Source organism: Bison bison, unplaced genomic scaffold (genome assembly GCF_000754665.1).
Source record: "Bison bison bison isolate TAMUID 2011002044 unplaced genomic scaffold, Bison_UMD1.0 scf7180017864486, whole genome shotgun sequence".
In the NCBI taxonomy this organism is placed as follows: domain Eukaryota; kingdom Metazoa; phylum Chordata; class Mammalia; order Artiodactyla; family Bovidae; genus Bison; species Bison bison.
The window spans coordinates 5,273,896-5,292,813 of record NW_011495046.1 but is presented as its reverse complement, the minus strand read 5'-3'; the positions used below and the strand labels follow the sequence as shown (position 1 = coordinate 5,292,813).

At 41.7% G+C, this 18,918-nt stretch overlaps 1 protein-coding gene across 6 annotated transcripts in view; it reads right to left on the bottom strand.

Annotated features, from left to right (window-relative positions):
• Positions 1-18,918, bottom strand: part of SEPT10 (septin 10) — a 50,231-nt gene that overhangs the window by 8,417 nt on the left and 22,896 nt on the right. For all 6 annotated transcript variants that reach the window (XM_010862976.1, XM_010862975.1, XM_010862979.1 and 3 more), the window contains 5 exons: positions 17,102-17,288; positions 13,793-13,954; positions 12,246-12,342; positions 10,967-11,135; positions 4,207-4,339 (listed from right to left, as the gene is read on the bottom strand). In XM_010862976.1, coding sequence (XP_010861278.1) covers positions 4,207-4,339; positions 10,967-11,135; positions 12,246-12,342; positions 13,793-13,954; positions 17,102-17,288 — 748 coding nt within the window. The remainder of the gene's footprint in view (positions 1-4,206; positions 4,340-10,966; positions 11,136-12,245; positions 12,343-13,792; positions 13,955-17,101; positions 17,289-18,918) is intronic.

Below are 18,918 nucleotides of genomic sequence, written 5' to 3'. Positions count from 1 at the left end.
GTGACAACTTTAAACTCATAACTTCATCATTAATACAATACAGTGTTTGAATCATTAAAAAAAAATCTACAAAGCACCTAGTGACAAATAATACTTCTTTTTCTTTCAACCATTTGGTCACCCTGAATTTTCAATTTACTTTTAAGTAATACACATTTGAGCAAAATTGTGCTTAGTTGCTCAGTCATGTCCAAATCTTTGTGACCCCATGAACTGTAGCCCGCCAGGCTCCTCTGTCCATGGGGATTCTAGGTAAGAATACTGGAGTGGGTTGCCATGGCCTCCTCCAGGGAATATTCCCCACCCAGGGATAGAATCAGTGTCTCCTGCATTGGCAGGCAGATTCTTTACCATCTGACCCACCAGGGAAGCCCTTTATTATGTGTAACTCATGGATAATTATTGAATAATTAACAGATGTTTTGAAGAAATTAGTGAAGTGAAAGTCTCTCAGCTGTATCTGACTCTGCGACCCCAAGGACTGTAGCCTGGCAGGGTACTCTGTCCATGGGGATTCTCCAGGCATAAATACTGGAGTGGGTTGCCATGCCCTCCTCCAGGGGATCTTCCCAACCCACGGATTGAACCCAAGTCTCCTGTATTGTAGGCAGATTCTTTACCATCTGAGCCACCAGGGAAGCCCAAATATTCTTATGGGGGTTTTTAAAAATTAAAATTCAACTGTAAACCACTTCTACATCTTCTCCTTGGAGAAACTGAGAACCATGATATATGAGAGAGAAACTCTTACAAGAGAAGTGTATGCTAATCAGAAGAAAAGCCAGCACAGTTTCCTACTCATCACAGTCTTCCTCAATGTTTGTATTTCAAAATAACTTCAAGCTAGGCACTGTTCTCGAATAAGAGACGACACAAAACAGAACACTAAATGCAATATTAGACCTAAGATTGAATTCTGGCTCAAAAACAAAAAATCACCAAATAGAAAGGAATAACAAAAGATAATCTTGGGATGACTGGAGAAATTTGATTATGAACTGATGATCAGGTTAGATTGTGGCATTGCTATTACTGTTCTTAGGTGTAATACTGGTACCATGGTTATGGAGGAGAAGGCACCTGAGCTTCAGGAATGCATGACATGCCTTTGATGTTTACACCAGCCTTCAGGCAGCCAGGAAAACATACACTCTAAAGATGGTGATATGTCCATTCTAAATCTAGGTGTGGGGATGGACATGGGTACCCTGTACTTTCACTTTCCCATTGTCTGAACTTTTTGAAAATAAAGATCAAATTATAGACAAGATATATTTGTACATTATTAAATTTATAAAACCACTTACTATTGGGTTTATTTAAATAGCAAGTACTATCAGAGTATTTTAAATAATAGGTTTGTATAGTTAAATTAAGCTTCCGAGGTGGCATTAGCGATAACCTGCCTGCCAGTGCAGGAAAAGCAAGAGATGGTCGGGAAGATCCCCTGGAGAAGGACATGGCAGCCAACTCCAGTATTGCCTGGAGAATCCCACGGACAGAGGAGCCTGTTGGGCAATAGTCCATGGAGTTGCAAAGAGTTGATCATGACTGAAATGACTTAGCATGCATGCATGTTCTCATGGATAATTTGATTACAAATAACTCTGCATTCAGATGGGTATATCTTTCCTTTTCTCCTTTGCCTTTTGCTTTTCTTCTTTACTCAGCTATTTGTAAGACCTCCTTAGACAATCATTTTGCCCATCTGAATGCAGAGTTCCAAAGAATAGCAAGGAGAGATAAGAAAGTCTTCCTAAGTGAACAGTGCAAACAAACAGAGGAAAACAATAGAATGGGAAAAACTAGAGATCTCTTCAAGAAAATTAGAGATACCAAAGGAACATTTCATGCAAAGATGCACGCAATAAAGGACAGAAACGGTATGAACCTAATAGAAGCAGAAGATACTAAGAGGTGACAAGAATACACAAAAGAACTATACAAAAAAGATCTTATGACCCAGATAACCACGATGGATGGAGTGATCACTTGCCTAGAGCCAGACATCCTGGAATGTGAAGTCAAGTGGGCCTTAGGAAGCATCACTACGAACAAAGCTAGTGGAAGTGATGGAATTCCAGTTGAGCTATTTCAGATCCTAAAAGATAATGCTGTTAAGTGCTCCATTCAATATGTCAGCAAATTTGGAAAACTCAGCAGTGACCACAGGACTGGAAAAGGTCAGTTTTCATTCCAAGCCCAAAAAAAAGCAATGCCAAAGAATGTTCAAACTACCGCACAATTGTAGTCATCTTTCACACTAGCAAAGGTAATGCTCAAAATTCTCCAAGTCAGGCTTCAACAGTATGTGAACCTTGAACTTTCAGATGTTCAAGCTGGATTTAGAAAAGGCAGAGGAACTAGAGATCAAATTGCCAACATCTGGTGGATTATAGAAAAAGCAAGAGAATTTCAGAAAAACATCTGCTTCATTGACTACACTAAAGCCTTTGACTGTGTGGATCACAACAAACTGGAAAATTCTTAAAGAGATGAGAATAGCAGACTACCTTGCCTGACTCCCGAGAAACCTGTATGCAGGTCAAGAAGCAACAATTAGAACAGGACATGGAACAACAGACTGGTTTCAGACTGGGAAAGGAGTACGTCAAGGCTGTATATTGTCACCCTGCTTATTTAACTTCTGTGCAGAGTACATCATGTGAAATGCTGGGCTGGATGAAGCAAGGCTGGAATCAAGATTGCTGGGAGAAGTATCAATAACCTCAGATATGCAGATGATACCACCGTTATGGCAGGAAGTGAAAAACTAAAGAGCCTCTTGATGAAAGAGGAGAGTGAAAAAGTTGGTTTGAAACTTTTTTAAGTTTTCTTAAAACTTCAGAAAACTAAGATCATGGCATATAGTTCCATCACTTCGTGGCAAATAGATGGGGAAACAATGGAAACAGAGACAGACCTCATTTTCTTTGGCTCCAAAATCATTGCAGATGATGACTGCAGCCGTGAAATGAAAAGACGCTTGTTTCTTGGAAGAAAAGCTATGACCAACCTAGATAGCATATTAAAAAGCAGAGACATTACTTTGCCAACAAAGGTCCGTATGGTCAGAGCTATGGTTTTTCCAGTAGTCATGGATGGATATGAGAGTTGGACCATAAAGAAGGCTGAGGGCCGAAGGATTGATGCTTTTGAACTGTGGTGTTGCAGAAGACTCTAGAGAGTCCCTTGGACTGCAAGGAGATAAAACCAGTCAATACTAAAAGAAATCAATCCTGAGTATTCATTGGAAGGACTGATGCTGAAGCTCCAATACTTTGGCCACCTGATGTGAAGAGTTGACTCACTGGAGAAGACCCTGATGCTGGGAAAGACTGAAGGCAGGAGGAGAAGGGGACGACAGTATGAGATTGTTGGATGGCATCACTGACTCAATGAACAGAAGTTTGAGCAAGCTCTGGAAGATGGTGAAGGACAGGGAAGCCTGCTGTGCTGTAGTCCATAGGCTCTCAAAGAGTTGGACATGACTGAGTGACTGAACAAGAACAACAAATAACTCTTCAGGAACTCTCATATTAGCAAGTTCATTTGTATTAACATTCCTGTCTTCTCTCAGAAATTTTTTTTTGCAGCTCTTCCTTTTTGATCCTCAGCTTAACTTAGAATCCATTTACTTAGATGCAGCCATTGCAGTTAAGTCTACAGAAGATACCTTAACTCAAGTAAAGGTAAAATTTATCCTTGAAGAACCACAAGCAAACAAAACTAAAGAGAACCAAACAAAATTCTTTGCAGATAATTCTGTGCCAAGGCCACCCAAAGGCCACCTGGACCACCCACCTCCCCCAGGAAGCCTGACTTCACACTCAACAGCTCTGAGCCACCCACTTCCAGCAAACAACAGTGTGAGTGACTCTCAAAACTCAAAAGGGCTTATCAAACCTTAGCTAAAGCATCTCTGCCTCCTAGTTAAGATAGTTGAAACCCTTCTTGGTAATGTAGTCCTCTACCAGCACTCAATACACCACTTCTAATCAAAGACACTTTGTTCACAAAGGCAAAATTTTTTGTTTTCAGCCTGTGATTTTTTTTTTTTGGTAAAATTCTGCATCCAAAGACTGCATGTTAGAATAGCTACTCTTAAAGAACAGCTCGTCTTCAAAACCACCTGTTAATTCTTGAGATAGACCCCCAGGTTAATAGGACACCCCAAATAGAAATCACAGCAAATAGCACACTTGCCTCTCTCTCAGCTTCTTTCAGGATGGCTTCTTTCTCCTTCACGCGCTGCACAAATAGCTGCTTCATCTCTTCTTCCTTCCTCTGGCGCTCACCATAGAACTCGTGTCTCTTGGCTTCGTAGGTCTCCTGAAGACTGAAAAGTTATTTGTGTTACTCTCATGTTAGCAACGGAGAAGGCAGTGGCACCCCACTCCAGTACTCTTGCCTGGAAAATCCCATGGGTGGAGGAGCCTGGTAGGCTGCAGTCCATGGGGTCGCTAAGAGTCGGACACGACTGAGCGACTTCACTTTCACTTTTCACTTTCATGCATTGGAGAAGGAAATGGCAACCCACTCCAGTGTTCTTGCCTGGAGAATCCCAGGGACGGCAGAGCCTGGTGGGCTGCTGTCTATGGGGTCGCACAGAGTCGGACATGACTGAAGCGACTTAGCAGCAGCAGCAGCATGTTAGCAAGATGACGTAGAAACCTGCAAACATTCAAACTTCCAGGTTAGGCCTCGTGACTGTCACCGCGTGTGTGCCTCCAGGGAGCCACAGGCAGGGAGAGCCCACCTCCTTCAGGGAGCGCGGGTCTGTCTGTGGGTCCCTGCTGTGCCAGCACTCCCAAAAGTGCTCGTTTGACCCCACACGGGTTCCTCCATCCACTTCTCTGGACTCCTCCCCTCTATTCGTCACCACATCTGATCACCAGGGTCTGGGAGTTCAGCCTGGGACCCCAACATCATCTCAGTCCAGGCTTATTTTGATTTCTACAGACACACTGTTCAGCCCAACTTGGTCTTTGAGCTTTTCTGCCTTCACTGTTTTAATAATCTAATTGAGCTCTAAGATTTGAGTTCATCTTTCTTTCATTTTGTTCTTCCTGCCACTCCTCAGATTTTTCCACCAAAAACACAGATCTCTTTTATCTTTTCCTTCTGCATTAGTTATATTATCTTCAAAACAAGAGCACTTTAGAAACTGCAGAATCCTGCAAACAGACCTCTCCTCCTCAGGTTTCAGGCACACATCTCTTGCTCCAGCCACTGCCTGCTGCCCTGCCCTCACTCTGCCCTACAAGTCCTATCCCTCCAGGAATCCGCTTCTAGTCTCCCTGGGTGGAATCCCCTGTTCCCTCCACACACTTCCATGGCTCTTTGTTTATACTTCTTCCTGGGCATTCCCACCCCAACTGCATCTCTCTTCCACCAGCTCAGCATCTTTGTAATCCAGCTGTCCAGCAGAGCTCTCTGACACTACGGTTTCTTCATAAATGTTCATCTAATGACAGAGACTGCAGGGAAGTAGGGCCAGTGTAGCCCACAGAGCAGGGACTTCCTGGAACTCCATGGCAAGCGCCTCTCTTGCCTGTGAAATTTCAGAGGAACCACAGACCTCCCCACATGCAGAAGCGCTGAGCCCTTCCACCGCAGCTCACTGAGAGAACGTCCCAATGTTTAACAGGGAATACAATAAACTGACTTTAACAGGTGTGTCATGATTAGAAATTTCTACTGCTTATGAAAATACTTTATAGCTAAGTAGATTTAAAATGTGATAAAATTTAGGAATTTTACTAATCTTGTCTAACCAGAGAAATAAATCTTTTATGGATAGAACTGTATACCTTTAAGGAAAATTGGTCAGTTTTCATTCCAATTCCAAAGAAAGGCAAAGCCAAAGAATGTTCAAACTACTGCACAATTGCAGTCATCTCACACGCTAGCAAAGTAATGCTCAAAATTCTCCAAGCCAGGCTTCAACATTACATGAACTGTGAACTTCCAGATGTTCAAGCTGGATTTAGAAAAGGCAGAGGAACCAGAGGTCAAATTGCCAACATCTGCTGGATCATCAAAAAAGCAAGAGAGTTCCAGAAAAACATACTTCTGCTTTATTGATTATGTCGAAGCCTTTGACTGTGTGGATCACAACAAACTGTGGAAAATTCTTCAAGAGATGGGAATACCAGACCACCAGACTTGCCTCCTGAGAAATCTGTATGCAGGTCAAGAAGCAACAGTTAGAATTGGACATGGAACAATAGACTGTTTCCAGATTGGGAAAGGAGTATGTCAAGGCTGTATATTGTCACCCTGCTTATTTAACTTATATGCAGAGTACATCATGTAAAATGCGGGGCTAGATGAAGCACAAGCTGAAATCAAGATTTCTGGGAGAAATATCAATAACCTCAGATATGCAGATGACATCACCTTTATGGCAGAAAGTGAAGAAGAACTAAAGAGCCTCTTGATGAAAGTGAAAGAAGAGAGTGAAAAAGTTGGCTTAAACTCAACATTAAGAAAACTAAGATCATGGCATACAGTCCCAGCACTTCATGGCAAACAGATGAGGAAACAATGGAAACAGTGAGAACTTTATTTTGGCGGGCTCCAGAACCACTGCAGGTGGTGACTGCAGCCATGAAATTAAAAGACGCTTGCTCCTTGGAAGAAAAGCTATGGCCAGCATAGATAGCATTTTAAAAAGCAGACACATTACTTTGTCAACAAAGGTCCATCTAGTCAAAGCTATGGTTTTTCCAGTAGTCATGTATGGATGTGAGAGTTGAACCATAAAGAAAGCTGAGTGCCGAAGAATGGATGCTTTTGAACTGTGGTGTTGGAGAAGGCTCTTGAGAGTCCCTTGGACTGCAAGGAGATCAGTCCTGGGTGTTCATTGGAAGGACTGATGCTGAAACGGAAACTCCAGTACTCTGGCCACATGATGAGAAGAACTGACTCATTGGAAAAGACCCTGATGCTGGGAAAGACTGAAGGCAGGAGGAGAAGGGGATGACAGAGGATGATATGGTTGGACAGCATCACTGACTCAATGGACATGAGTTTGAGCAAGGTCTGGGAGTTGGTGATGGACAGGGAAGCCTGGTGTGTTGCAGTCCATGGGGTCACAAAGAGTTAGACACGACTGAGTAACTGAACTGAACTGAAGGAAAATCAGAATAAGAAATGTTACACATTAGTTCTTACAGCTGAGCATGAGTGTGTGGTACTTACAGCATGTGTTCCAAGGAGCAACAATCCTGTACATTGTCTTTAGGAGCAAAGTTTATAAATATACACAGTGTTCTCGATGATCACATTAATGCCTCTGATCTCAAGGAGGCATCTTATTTCTTATGAGGTTTTTTTTTTTTGTTTTATTTTTTCTGTGTTTGTTTTGGTCTTGTTTTAAAGAAGGCTCTAAATCAGTCATGCCACCTTCACTCACATTTCAGTGGTCCTATACTGGACTGATAGCTTTTAAAGACATAACTTGGTTTAAATAATGTATCTAAATCATGTCAAATCTAACTTTTAAAATGTTCTCAGAAATTTATTTACACAAGCCCTTGAGTTGTTTAGGAGGAAAGTCAAGCCACTTGACAAAGAGAAAAGACCAGACACTTAATAGCTGTGGCACCCTATTCCAGTACTCTTGCCTGGAAAATCCCATGGACGGAGGAGCCTGCTAGGCAGCAGTCCATGGGGTTGCAAAGAGTCGGACACGACTGAGCGACTTCACTTTCACTTTTCACTTTCATGCATTGGAGAAGGAAATGGCAACCCACTCCAGTGTTCTTGCCTGGAGAATCCCAGGGATGGCGGAGCCTGGTGGGCTGCTGTCTATGGGGTCGCACAGAGTCGGACACGACTGAAGCAACTTAGCAGCAGCAGCAGGGACTGGTCTGGACTCTCACTAATCCCTGTGGCACCTTGAAGAACAGGCACCAACACTGTCCTGCAGGGTTAGTGTGCTGACGCTCAGAGTGAGGTCATCTGCCCAGAGGGACAGAGTTAGCAAGGACAGAACTGGAGCTGGAACCTGGTCAGACGTGCTCCAAAGCCCACATTCATAACCCCGATAAATCCTGCCTAAAATGATGCCTCAGCAGAAGGTAAAGGGAAGCACTGCTCTGATGTGCTCTCCATCTGTCACACGTGCCCACCGTGACATGGAAGCTTACAGAGCCAACTGTAAGGACCCTCTCTTGGGACCTCATCCGTGAGCTTAGGGTCCAGCTCTCCCAGGACTGCTGAGCGCCCCCACTTCTGCTGTAGGCCAAACACAGAAAGGGAACTACTTCTTGAGAGTTCCAAAGAAACAAAGTGTATGACACAGAAATTTTTCCAGACACTTAAGGAACTCTAAAATACCACACAAATCGACCTTCCAAACTCTAGAGCAATGATGATCAACAAGACTGTTATGTTCATCTAAAGTAGCTTAGGGATTTGAGGTTTATAAAAGCATGTTTTATGTAGTTTAAATAATTAAAGATCAGTTAATTAAGACCTTAAGGGTACACACAATGCCATTACCTGAACCTCATGAAAAGCACGAGATTGGCGTGGGTAGACTGGGACATGAATCACAACTCCGCACAACCAGTCAGTGAAAGGAAATGAAGATGCTGCAGGGAGGAAGCGGGGTCTTAAAGAGAAGAGGTCATCCAGACAGGCTTATTTTTCTAGTTGATACAATATCGAGGGACAGATTTTACATGCCAAGCAAATTATAGTGACTGCTGTTGCACACACACGAAGTAAATGGGAAGATTCCCCAAAAGACGGAATATAAGTTCTTGAAACCACACTCCTGAAACCTTCCTAAGACCCCAGACTAGAAAGAATGACAGAAGTTTTATCAAACAGTGTATCCACAAATGAGAAAGCATGAAGAGGAGAGATACTGTGCATGCCTGGCCCAGGGAATCTTGTCTCGTTAGGACTTGCAGGCCTGGGCAGCAGGCAGGCCCCCCCATCCCCGAGTGGAGTCCTTATCCTTCCTGCTTCTGCCATCCATCCTCTTTCAGCAGCCTGTAGCCACTGCTCCTACCCTCTCACCTACCATCCACTGAAGAGCCTCCTTTCCCATTCTCCACCTGTCCAGTGGACAATGCTTCCCAAACTGAAGAAATACTAAAAGAATGGCTGTTCACCTTGCCTGCCCACCACCTGTCTCCAGTTGTATTGCTATTCTACTTCTCCCCACAGGAGGCGTCTTGGTGGGACAGCCAGTCAGGCTCACGCCCACCCTGCCAAGACATGGGCACACGTCCTAAGTTGGGCCCATAAGACATCTCATTGTCCTGGAAGAAAGACTGGAAATGGTCTGTTCATCCTTCCACTCCAACAGTAGAATGAAACTGCTGGTTTTCTCCCTTCGAACCTGCAAGCCCTGGCCAGCACCGTAATCATGACTGACATGGCCTGCTCTTCTGAGAATGGCAAAGGAAGCGAATGGACTATATTGCACTGCTGTACAGCGACAGCACAACCCAGTCCCCCTCAACATGGCCCACCTCTCCCTTCCTGAGTCCCATTAAGTTCACCTTCCAGTTCCCCTGGAAGGGTAAACACGCATCTGACCATCCCCCTGCCACCACCACTACCAAGCCCCTGTGTTTGTGCTTGGATGCCCATAGCAGCCTCCCGCCTGGGTCTCCTCATGCCCAGCTTCTGCTCATCATAACAGGGCAGGAGCGTCCTCCTCCCGCCCCACTCTGGGGCCCTCCACAGGCAGGGTCTCTCTATCCCATGGTGCACATCTACCCACTGACCAGCAGGACATACCTGACAAAGGGCTGGATGCGGATTTTAACTTAAATGTGATTCTTAGATTCCATATCCAGAAATTCCGAGCCTGTATTTCTACATCACCCACAGGTGACTGATAACTGATCTATCCCTCTTCTCACTCATGCACACAGAGACCCCTGTGTAACCTCAGACTTGGAAGAATGAGAAATGAAGCCTCCTCTGGGAAACACTAGGGATGCCAGTGCTGGACAATTTCTGTTCAGCAGAGAAAATCACTTTACTAGAACCAGTCTGTTATAGCATGCCCAAAATTGGTGAGGAGGGTGAGCTATATAGAATTCTTAGTTTATTATGCTGCCAGAGCTAAAACACTCATTAATCTGTAGACTGGAAAAGTGTTTAGCCTCACCTGATATTAAACCTTCCCAAAGGTCACGTGCAGTGGCAGCTGGCTCTAGGGCTCCCCCCTCTCATGGTGTTTGCTCTGGTGCAGACAGGACACCACGGAGGGGCTGCAGAGTCAGAATGAGATGCCGAGGAACCCTTGGTCCCATAGCAGATTTAAAACAGTGCTGGTCCTGAGCAGAATTGTTTAGGAATGTGACATAAAAATAAACCTGATTTAGCACGTTTGCATAGTTTAATTTTAAAAAAAGACCTCAGGAGTGTATCAGCATATAAAATAATAAAAGAAGTTCCAACAACACTTCATGCTCTAACCACTGAGCAAGTTATAGTTCCTGTAACTTATGGTAATATCTTTAGTCTAATCTCTGACTCCCCACAAAAATGTTCATGCTTCCTTTATAAGAAATTTTCCTACATTTAGTCATTCCAGAACTTCCATCAGGATGAGAGACAACAGCTTCATAGTTTTATTTAATGATTTCATCTTCCAACTTTTTAAATAATAATATACTTTCATTTTTTTCATATAAATACAAAATTAAAATCAAATAATGAGAGTTTTTTCCTTTGGTTTCTATTTCAGCAGGTACTGGAATCCTGAGATTCTACCTTGTGTTCTTCCTTCTACGTAACTCCCTGAGTCGGATGAGGACTTGGAGACCTCCAAGAGCAAGAAGCCTTCCAGTGATTCAAGCAGCATAGAAACCGTGATAATAAATCATTATTAAGTGGTCTTTCATGGTGTGGGAGATTCTCCCGTCATCCTGGACAGATAAAGAGGTACCATCCTCCCTGCCACCCACTCCTCCGTTGGCTGGCTGCTCACCTGAGTGGCTGGTTCTCTGGGCCCACATCCATGAAGCCCATCTCCTCCAGCTTGCGGCGCCGGTACAGCTCATAATGCCTCGTGTGGGTCTGGTCTCGAAGATCCTCCATATTTGTACAAATGAGCATCTCCCGGAGCTTGACAAAGTCGCAGTGGTTTTCATTCTCCACTAGCCAGAGAGAGAGAAAATACCAATAGTGACTTTCAGTCCTGACACACAATTGGTATTTGTTGAATGGATGAGTAAATGAAAACATATTTGAAATAAGCAACAGCGAAATGATCAGTCTGACGAACAGCTATGGCTGTTTCACCCAAGTAGCCAAGGAAGCACTTCTTGTATCACACACACCAAATTACAGGCAGTGCTCATTAACAGACCAGAGCGCTGGCTTAAATTTGGTAGCCAAGGGAAACAGGAAAGAAATATATTCTATCTGGTACTGTATGCTCCACTAATTTCACTAATATTTTGTTACCAGTTTATAAACCATCCTTAGGACATTTCACGTACCACCTGAGAAGAGTATATAACATCTTTTCACTAAAACTTCAAGGTGGTAAATTCTGCACACTCAACACCACCATCTGTGCCTGCTGTGATTATCAAATCCTTGTACAACCACTATGCCACATTTGTGGTCCTGAGTCAGGTACCTAATTGTGACCAATAGTTGTAAATACAATTATCTTTATATTTTCTAAACATTAAAAATGTTAAGTTTTGTAAATATTTTCCACTAATTAAAAAATTTGTCAATTAAAGAAACAGCACTGAGAAACCATTATCAGCAGGGGTAGTCTATTTCCCCATTAGTTAGTACCATGAGTGAATGAACCAGACAGTTAATTTCATACTCATTGCAATGTTAGATACATGCTAAAAATCTTCATTTGGCTGACTGTTTGGGAAATAGTTGGCAATACTTTTATAAGTAAAAATATATAAATTTATAAGGTTTATTGTGTTCCAGAATTAACTAGTAATTAATTTATGTACTATGTTTAAACAATACTATTTACACTCAAATTCTGTTCAAAGTACCCAACTAGTGGTTCCTACCTTCTGAGTGTCTTAGCACACCTTGACAGGTAACTAACTGGTCTAACACAGAAGTGGGGAGGCTCTATTTGGCTCTGCAGACGTGGCTAAAACAGAACACAGCCAGCCCTTCTGACAGCTAGTCAGAACCCAAAATAAGCATTGCCTCCGAGGATGCACTAAATGCAGCTTTTAGACTGTCAGGCAAGCACACATGTCCTCGTAGATCTCCTTTACCTTGTACGACGCCCCAGGGATACTGGCGAGCTTTGACCATCTTGTTTCCAACTTTCACTTCATCCATACTTCCCACCACAGCAAATGGCAGGTGTCCCTGCAAAAGAGCCAGCATATCAATCACATCTCATACCAATGGCAACAGAGCAAAGGACATTTACTAAATGACAAGTGTGTTAAAGTCAAATGGTCTGCTATGCCTTAGCTTTTAAAACCTGCCCTGTGAATATATGCCAGCTGTTCTATGGTCATCCTCAGGCCCTACAGAGAAAAGTAGTTACTGAGAATGCCCCACATGCATTCCAACTTTGCTATAAGAATACAAAAAAAAAAGAATTCTAGCACAGGTATCATTTACCTCATGGTCTTGGATATAAAAGACTGTTGAAGAAATCACATACACATCATATAACTAAAGTATATAACTATATTTAGGGTATACATACATACATAACACCAATATCAAGTAGTATTTAAGTCCCAAACTATGCTAACTACAAATGTTACAGAAATGTAGAGGAGGGAGAGATCTCTGTGGCAGGAAGACACAACCAAGCTGGAGACAGAGCAAGCAGAATAGAAGAAATAGCACAGCAAGAGGAAGCAAGAGGAAGATTGTGAAAAAAGACACAGTGGCTGTATTTAATGGCAGTGAGGAGACTGTCCTATCAGACACTGAGGATTAATTTAGGGGAAAATCTAATGTAAACAGTATTATGTTTAATATTTAATGATCGACTGTGTAATCTCTTAATTGTTACCCTCTGAAAATGTATTCCAGGTGGGCACACACACACAAAATCAGATATAAAGAGTTTAACACACAGGAATTATCACTTCCTTTACATAAGTCAGCTTTTTATATATTTAGTTTAAGTATCTTAATATGGACAAAGTGTGAAAAAATCAGAAAAGGAATAGAGGAGAAATGGAATGAACAGGTACTGAATGTCACTGCCAACCAGTGAACAAAGCTGTCTCCTTTGTTTTAAAAACATTTACCTGTTTTATAGGTAAGTTAACAGTCTCAGGAAAATGGGGAGCCCCATTTTATAGGTAAGTTAACAGTCTCAGGGAGGTTAGGAAGTTCCACAAGAACTCCAAAACCTTTGATCTGTCAAAATCCAACCAAGTATTTAAGAAATTTGGTAGCCTGAAGTAACACAAAGGACTTAGTCATTTTTAATCATACTGTTATGTATAATTAAAATATATACTAAATATATTCTATATTAAAACACAAAAGTTATGTGAATGTTTCACATGTACTTGTGATACTGTAAGGGAGGAGCTTAAATACCAGATTAGAAAGCTCCCTGTAAAGTCTCTCAAGAGGGAGGCTGTGCCGTCTTCTCCTGTCCTTAAGACAGGACAGAAAGGACTCTTACTAAGGAAATAAAAAATGGTTCCACAGAAGGAGAATCCAAGTCTCACAAATGTATCACTTCATTTAGGTGAAAGTAGGGAGGGAAGAAAAATGCTCACAAATGTAGTAGCAATGTCACTTTTTTTGTATATAAAACAGAATTATTCAATTAAGAGCTTACATTCATTGAAGCATTGATCTTAGCAATAGTTTCATCATCTGTTGGGAATTGGTATATCTGAACACCATTGCTGACCAGTTCACTCATGAGCTTGATCTTAAACTTCTGTAATTCGGTTTTAGAAATGGCATCTGCTTTGGCAATCACTGGTATAATGTTCACCTATTAAGAATAAAGAAAAACAAAATCTTATGATTCGAGGGTTTATTTTTTAATAACAAAGTTTCTGAATTCAAAACCACTCAAGCTCTGACAGATTTCCTTAGGACAGGCAAACTATGGTCCACTCATTGCCTGTTTACATAGGTAAAGAGTTCCTGAAACACGGCCAAGCCCACTCATTACACATCATGTATTTCCTGTGATCACTTTCATTCTGTAACAGCAGAAGTGAGCAGTTGCACCAGAGGCCCATGACCTGTGAAGCCTGAAGTATGTACTACCTGGCCCTTCAAGGGAAAAGCTTGAAGGCTCCTGATGTAGAAATCACTGCTTCATTCTTACCAGACAGCCCTACACAGCCATTCCTGCAAATGCTGGCCTGGTAATAACTGCTTTTCAGAAGCAGAGCTCTTACAAAGTTCATCCTGCATCTGAAGTCAGGTTCAGAAATCTCACATTTCCCCCTCTGTCTCTTACAATTCTATCATACACAAAATAAGTAGAATGTAAGAGAGGAGCTGAAATCACCTGCATAATTCACTAAGAATTTTTATCTGTTAATAATCTCAGCACTAAGTAATTTGGTGACTGATTTCAGCAGACCTATGGGTCAGGCCACAGGCCTCCTCTGCCTTCACTGAAGCAAGCCCCTCTTCCCAGTGAATGCATCTGATCTGACCCCACTGTCAGAATCTTACCCACATGTCGACAGAGGGAAATTTTATGGATACCAACTAAAAACATTCACGACTCAAAGGAATTAGTTTTTCAGCATTATTTAAAAGTCCTTTCACTGGCCAGAGTGGAAGAGATGCAGGGACATGAAGACTAGTTCTGTGAGATGTTTAAAAAATATTTATTTATTTGGCTGTGCTGGGTCCGAGTTGTGGAGTGTGGGATCTTCAATCTTCATTGTGGCATGCAGGATCTAGTTCCCTGACCAGGGATTGAACCTGGGCCTCCTGCATTGGTAGCCACTGGACCACCAGGGAAGTCCCAGTTCTGTAAGATTAATGTATCAACAAAGGAGTGATATCACCACAGATTAAAGGGTTTGTAGGCTTTTCGTTATTTATTAGCTTGTTTTTAGTGAAAAACTTCAGGCTGAGTAGTCACATGTGTCAAAAGAGTGAACTGTTGGTATAATTTTCAGAGTAGAAATGAAAACTAAAATAATTCTTTTTCTATTCTTAAACATCCTTTTCTTCTCCAGCTTCACGTTGATTTACTGTGTGTACATTTGGATTTATTAGTCTTAAATATGTTCCAAAGGGGATAAAGATTTTTCCAACTAACCATGAAATAAACTTTCCAGCAATTTTGGGTAAACGCCTTTCAAGATAAGTTAGTCAAAGTATATAAAAATTTGATGCCAAGTTCTTGATTTCAGTATCATATATACTTAGATATTCAGTAAACTATGCCAAGTTATACTTCTAATTGATTCCAGGATCAATAGCAGAAGCACCCCAGTGTATGTAGCTGACATTAAGCTTTCTCATTGTAGTATGAAAACCTGACTGATATTTGACTGCTGAGGCATCTGTTTCAGATATCCATTAGAATAAACAGCCAGCACCTGAGGACACAGCTACTGGCTGCCATCAGGTAAGGAACAGGTCACCCTCCTGGAGGACTCCTTTCAGAAAGTCTAGGTGACCCACCTCTCCCTTCAGGCCCCAGGTCCCACGGGGGTGCTTTAAAGTCACCCACAAAGAGGGAACTGGAGAAGCCCGAGATGCCCCACCCTCAGACCCTGATAGAGGCTGATCCCTCTCTCCCTTTTCCCTCCCATCCTCTTCCCCCTGCACCTGCTGCGCTGTGTACCCTCAGATCCTGTAGGAACAACCCTTGATCCTCAGAGTCCCCCAGTGCTTGTTGCTGAGGTGCCGCCTGGGATTCTAAGAACCACGAGGGCCGGCCCAGTGTCCCTGGAGGTGGGAGAGTGTGTGAGGGCCCACTATGAGTAAATGCAGGTGTGGAGCACTTCACATTCCCAGCCAAGCTCATCACCATCAGCTGAAGGACGTGACACAGGCTGAAAGCAGATGTCCCCGCGGATGGGGTCATATCACCAGCTGCACAGGTAATTCCCCATGTAGAGCAGTGGAGTCATCTTTTAAGAACAAGATGCACTATCGATTTAATCACCCTCAGACTTCTTTCAGAGGTAGATAGTTTTGATTTTAAAAGTGAAGAAACTGAAGCTCAGAGTGGTGGAAACTTGCCAAGAACACAGGGCGATCAAGTAGCAGAGGAGCCCTGAAAGTCACCCCCACAACTCCACACAGACCTCAGCCTGGAGCTCTGTCTGCCTGAGATGAAGCTGCCCACTCCTGCATTCATGTCCCTTTAGTAAGGGTGGATTTCCACACATCAGACTCAATTGTGAAGATAACTGGCTGAATGGTTACAATATCCCATCAGGTGAACAGACTCTCACTCCAGCTCCTCCAGGTTTGTCTCAGCCAGGGGACCACAGTGCTGGTCTCTGTGCTAAAATGCTCACCACCTGCCTCCCACACTGACTCCTGTACAGAAGGCAGCCCTGGTAGACCCCATGCTCTCCCAGTGCCAGCTCACAGGCTGCTCAGCCAGGTCAGAGGTCACAGGGGAACCCTGGAGACCTTTTTAGTGTGAGCGTGTAGTCTTTATCCTTTAAACAAAAAAACCTGAAGTGAGTTAATTTCTGGATACTACTACTTACAGCTCCCTGAATTTATATATAGCTCATTGGCTTAGAAATTAAAAATAGGTTTTCTGGATACAGTTCAAATTAAAATTAATTTACTGCATGAGACTTTAGACCTTAATCTTCATCAGTGAGCTTCTTATCATTTAATAGCGTCATAAAGTAAAATTAGTGTCAAATAAATTCTATAGTTAAATGAAAATGAATACACATATTCTGACATGCAATTTAATCACTAAAAAAGGACTGAAATTTTATGTTAACACTTTTTCTTTGTATCTCATCTTCCAAACAATTTCTCTGTAAAATATCCTAAAATTGAAACTTGCTAAATGTTTTAAAAATATACAGAATGAGATAGTTAAGATATATGCACATATCATAAATATATTTATATATTTAAACAGTTCACTCTAAATCCTGAAACGCAACCACTGGTTCTTCTCCAGACGCACCTTGCTATCCAGGCTCTTCATGGTCAAGAGATCCAGTGTCTTCAGGGAGTGGCCTGTCGGGGAGATGAAGTAGAGGCACACGTGGACACGGGAGTCATGGTAGTTAAAGAGAGAGCGCTTGATCTTCAGCTCTTCTTGGAGGTAAGCTTCAAACTGAGCATCTATGTAGTCAACTATTGGTTGGTAGCTGAAAAAATATTTAAATATTTAATATGATATATTCATGGTATCTTGATAAAGTATTTGCATAAATTTAAAGTTTGAAATCTGTTTTTTCACCTGTGAACAAACAGTTGACTTCTATGCTAAATAGATAACTTCAGTAATAAAATAAATGTGCAAATGTGCAGGTACAAAGGCAGTACTTTGAAACTATCAGAACAACCTGTGCCTTAAATGATTTTACAGAAATGACACTGAATGTGCCTCTCACACTCATTCACACCTGGAGCCCTCTGGCATGGCTCCCCAAACCTGCCAGGCTGCTGAAGGAGGATAAGCATCTAATTGCAACCATGCTGGACATGGCGTATTACCCTACATGAGTATCAGCAACATAAAAGTTACTTAAGTCAAATTCCATGACTTCTTGTTTCTGAAATTAAATTTGTGTGGCATGGAAAGCATTAACATAGTAAGGAAAGGGCACACCCACATGGAAGTATCATAACTGGTGACAGAGGCACAACTTTATTCTCATTTACTTACAAGCAGAGGAAGGCCCATCACAGCCGACAGGCTTAGTCCTTGCATGGATCCATCCTCCTGCCTGAAATGCCTAACCCCAAGAGAAAGCAGTGCCCAGGGGCTGCTCTGCTTTGGGAAGAACTGACGTGTGGGCATGTGAGGAGAGGACCCAAGACTACAGACATTTCCTATAACCATCTTGGTGGTAGAAAACTACGCATTTGTCAAAATTAAGTTGTACACTTAAACCAATGCATCTTATTTATTGTCTGTAAATTTTACATCAATAGAACTTATTTATAAACAAATTAGAAAGGAAGAACAATGCCATTATTTTCAGACTATACTATTGCATACATAGAAAACCTAAACAAATTTATTAGAGATGCATTAACTAGAATTAACCAGAGAATACACAGAAGTTTCTGTGTACAAGATCAATTATATTTCCACACATTAAATGGAAAATGAAATATTTGTAAAAGATATCATTTATGAGCTCATCAAAAATACCAAATATCTAAGGATAAATTTAAGTAAAGCTTTACATAATTCCTATATAGAAAACTAAAAAAAAAGCCATGTATCATGGGCCTTTGCCTCCTCCACTAATCTACTTCTTCCAGAAAGCCCACAAAAATTGTTTCTTGAAATCTATAGCAGAACACACAAATGTGCTGAACAGGTTAAAACATAATGAGAGTCAGTTTTGCAACATATTTTCACTCTAAAGCAAACTTTTGGGACCTAGAAAACTACCTGTAATAATGAAAATATATGAATTTCAAAAAGGAAAAAGAATGAACAGTCATTGCCTCAGTCTGTTTTCTCCTTTTATGGCTTAAATTTCATATTTAAGTCAAAATCATCTTTGTAATAAGATAGGAGAAATAATGACAAAAAAAGTAACCTAATACAAAATATAAATTAAAATTGAATCATCACACCTTTCCTGCAATGCTTAATGTGGCTAATTTAGTTAGAACTTCACAAAAAAATTCATGTACCATGGATTTGGTAATTATGTATTTGCCATGTATGCCTTTTTTTTTTTTTTCTCAACAAAACGGGTCTTGCCTGAAAATTACTTAATATACACTGAACTGTCATATCAGGAAAAAATTAAAACT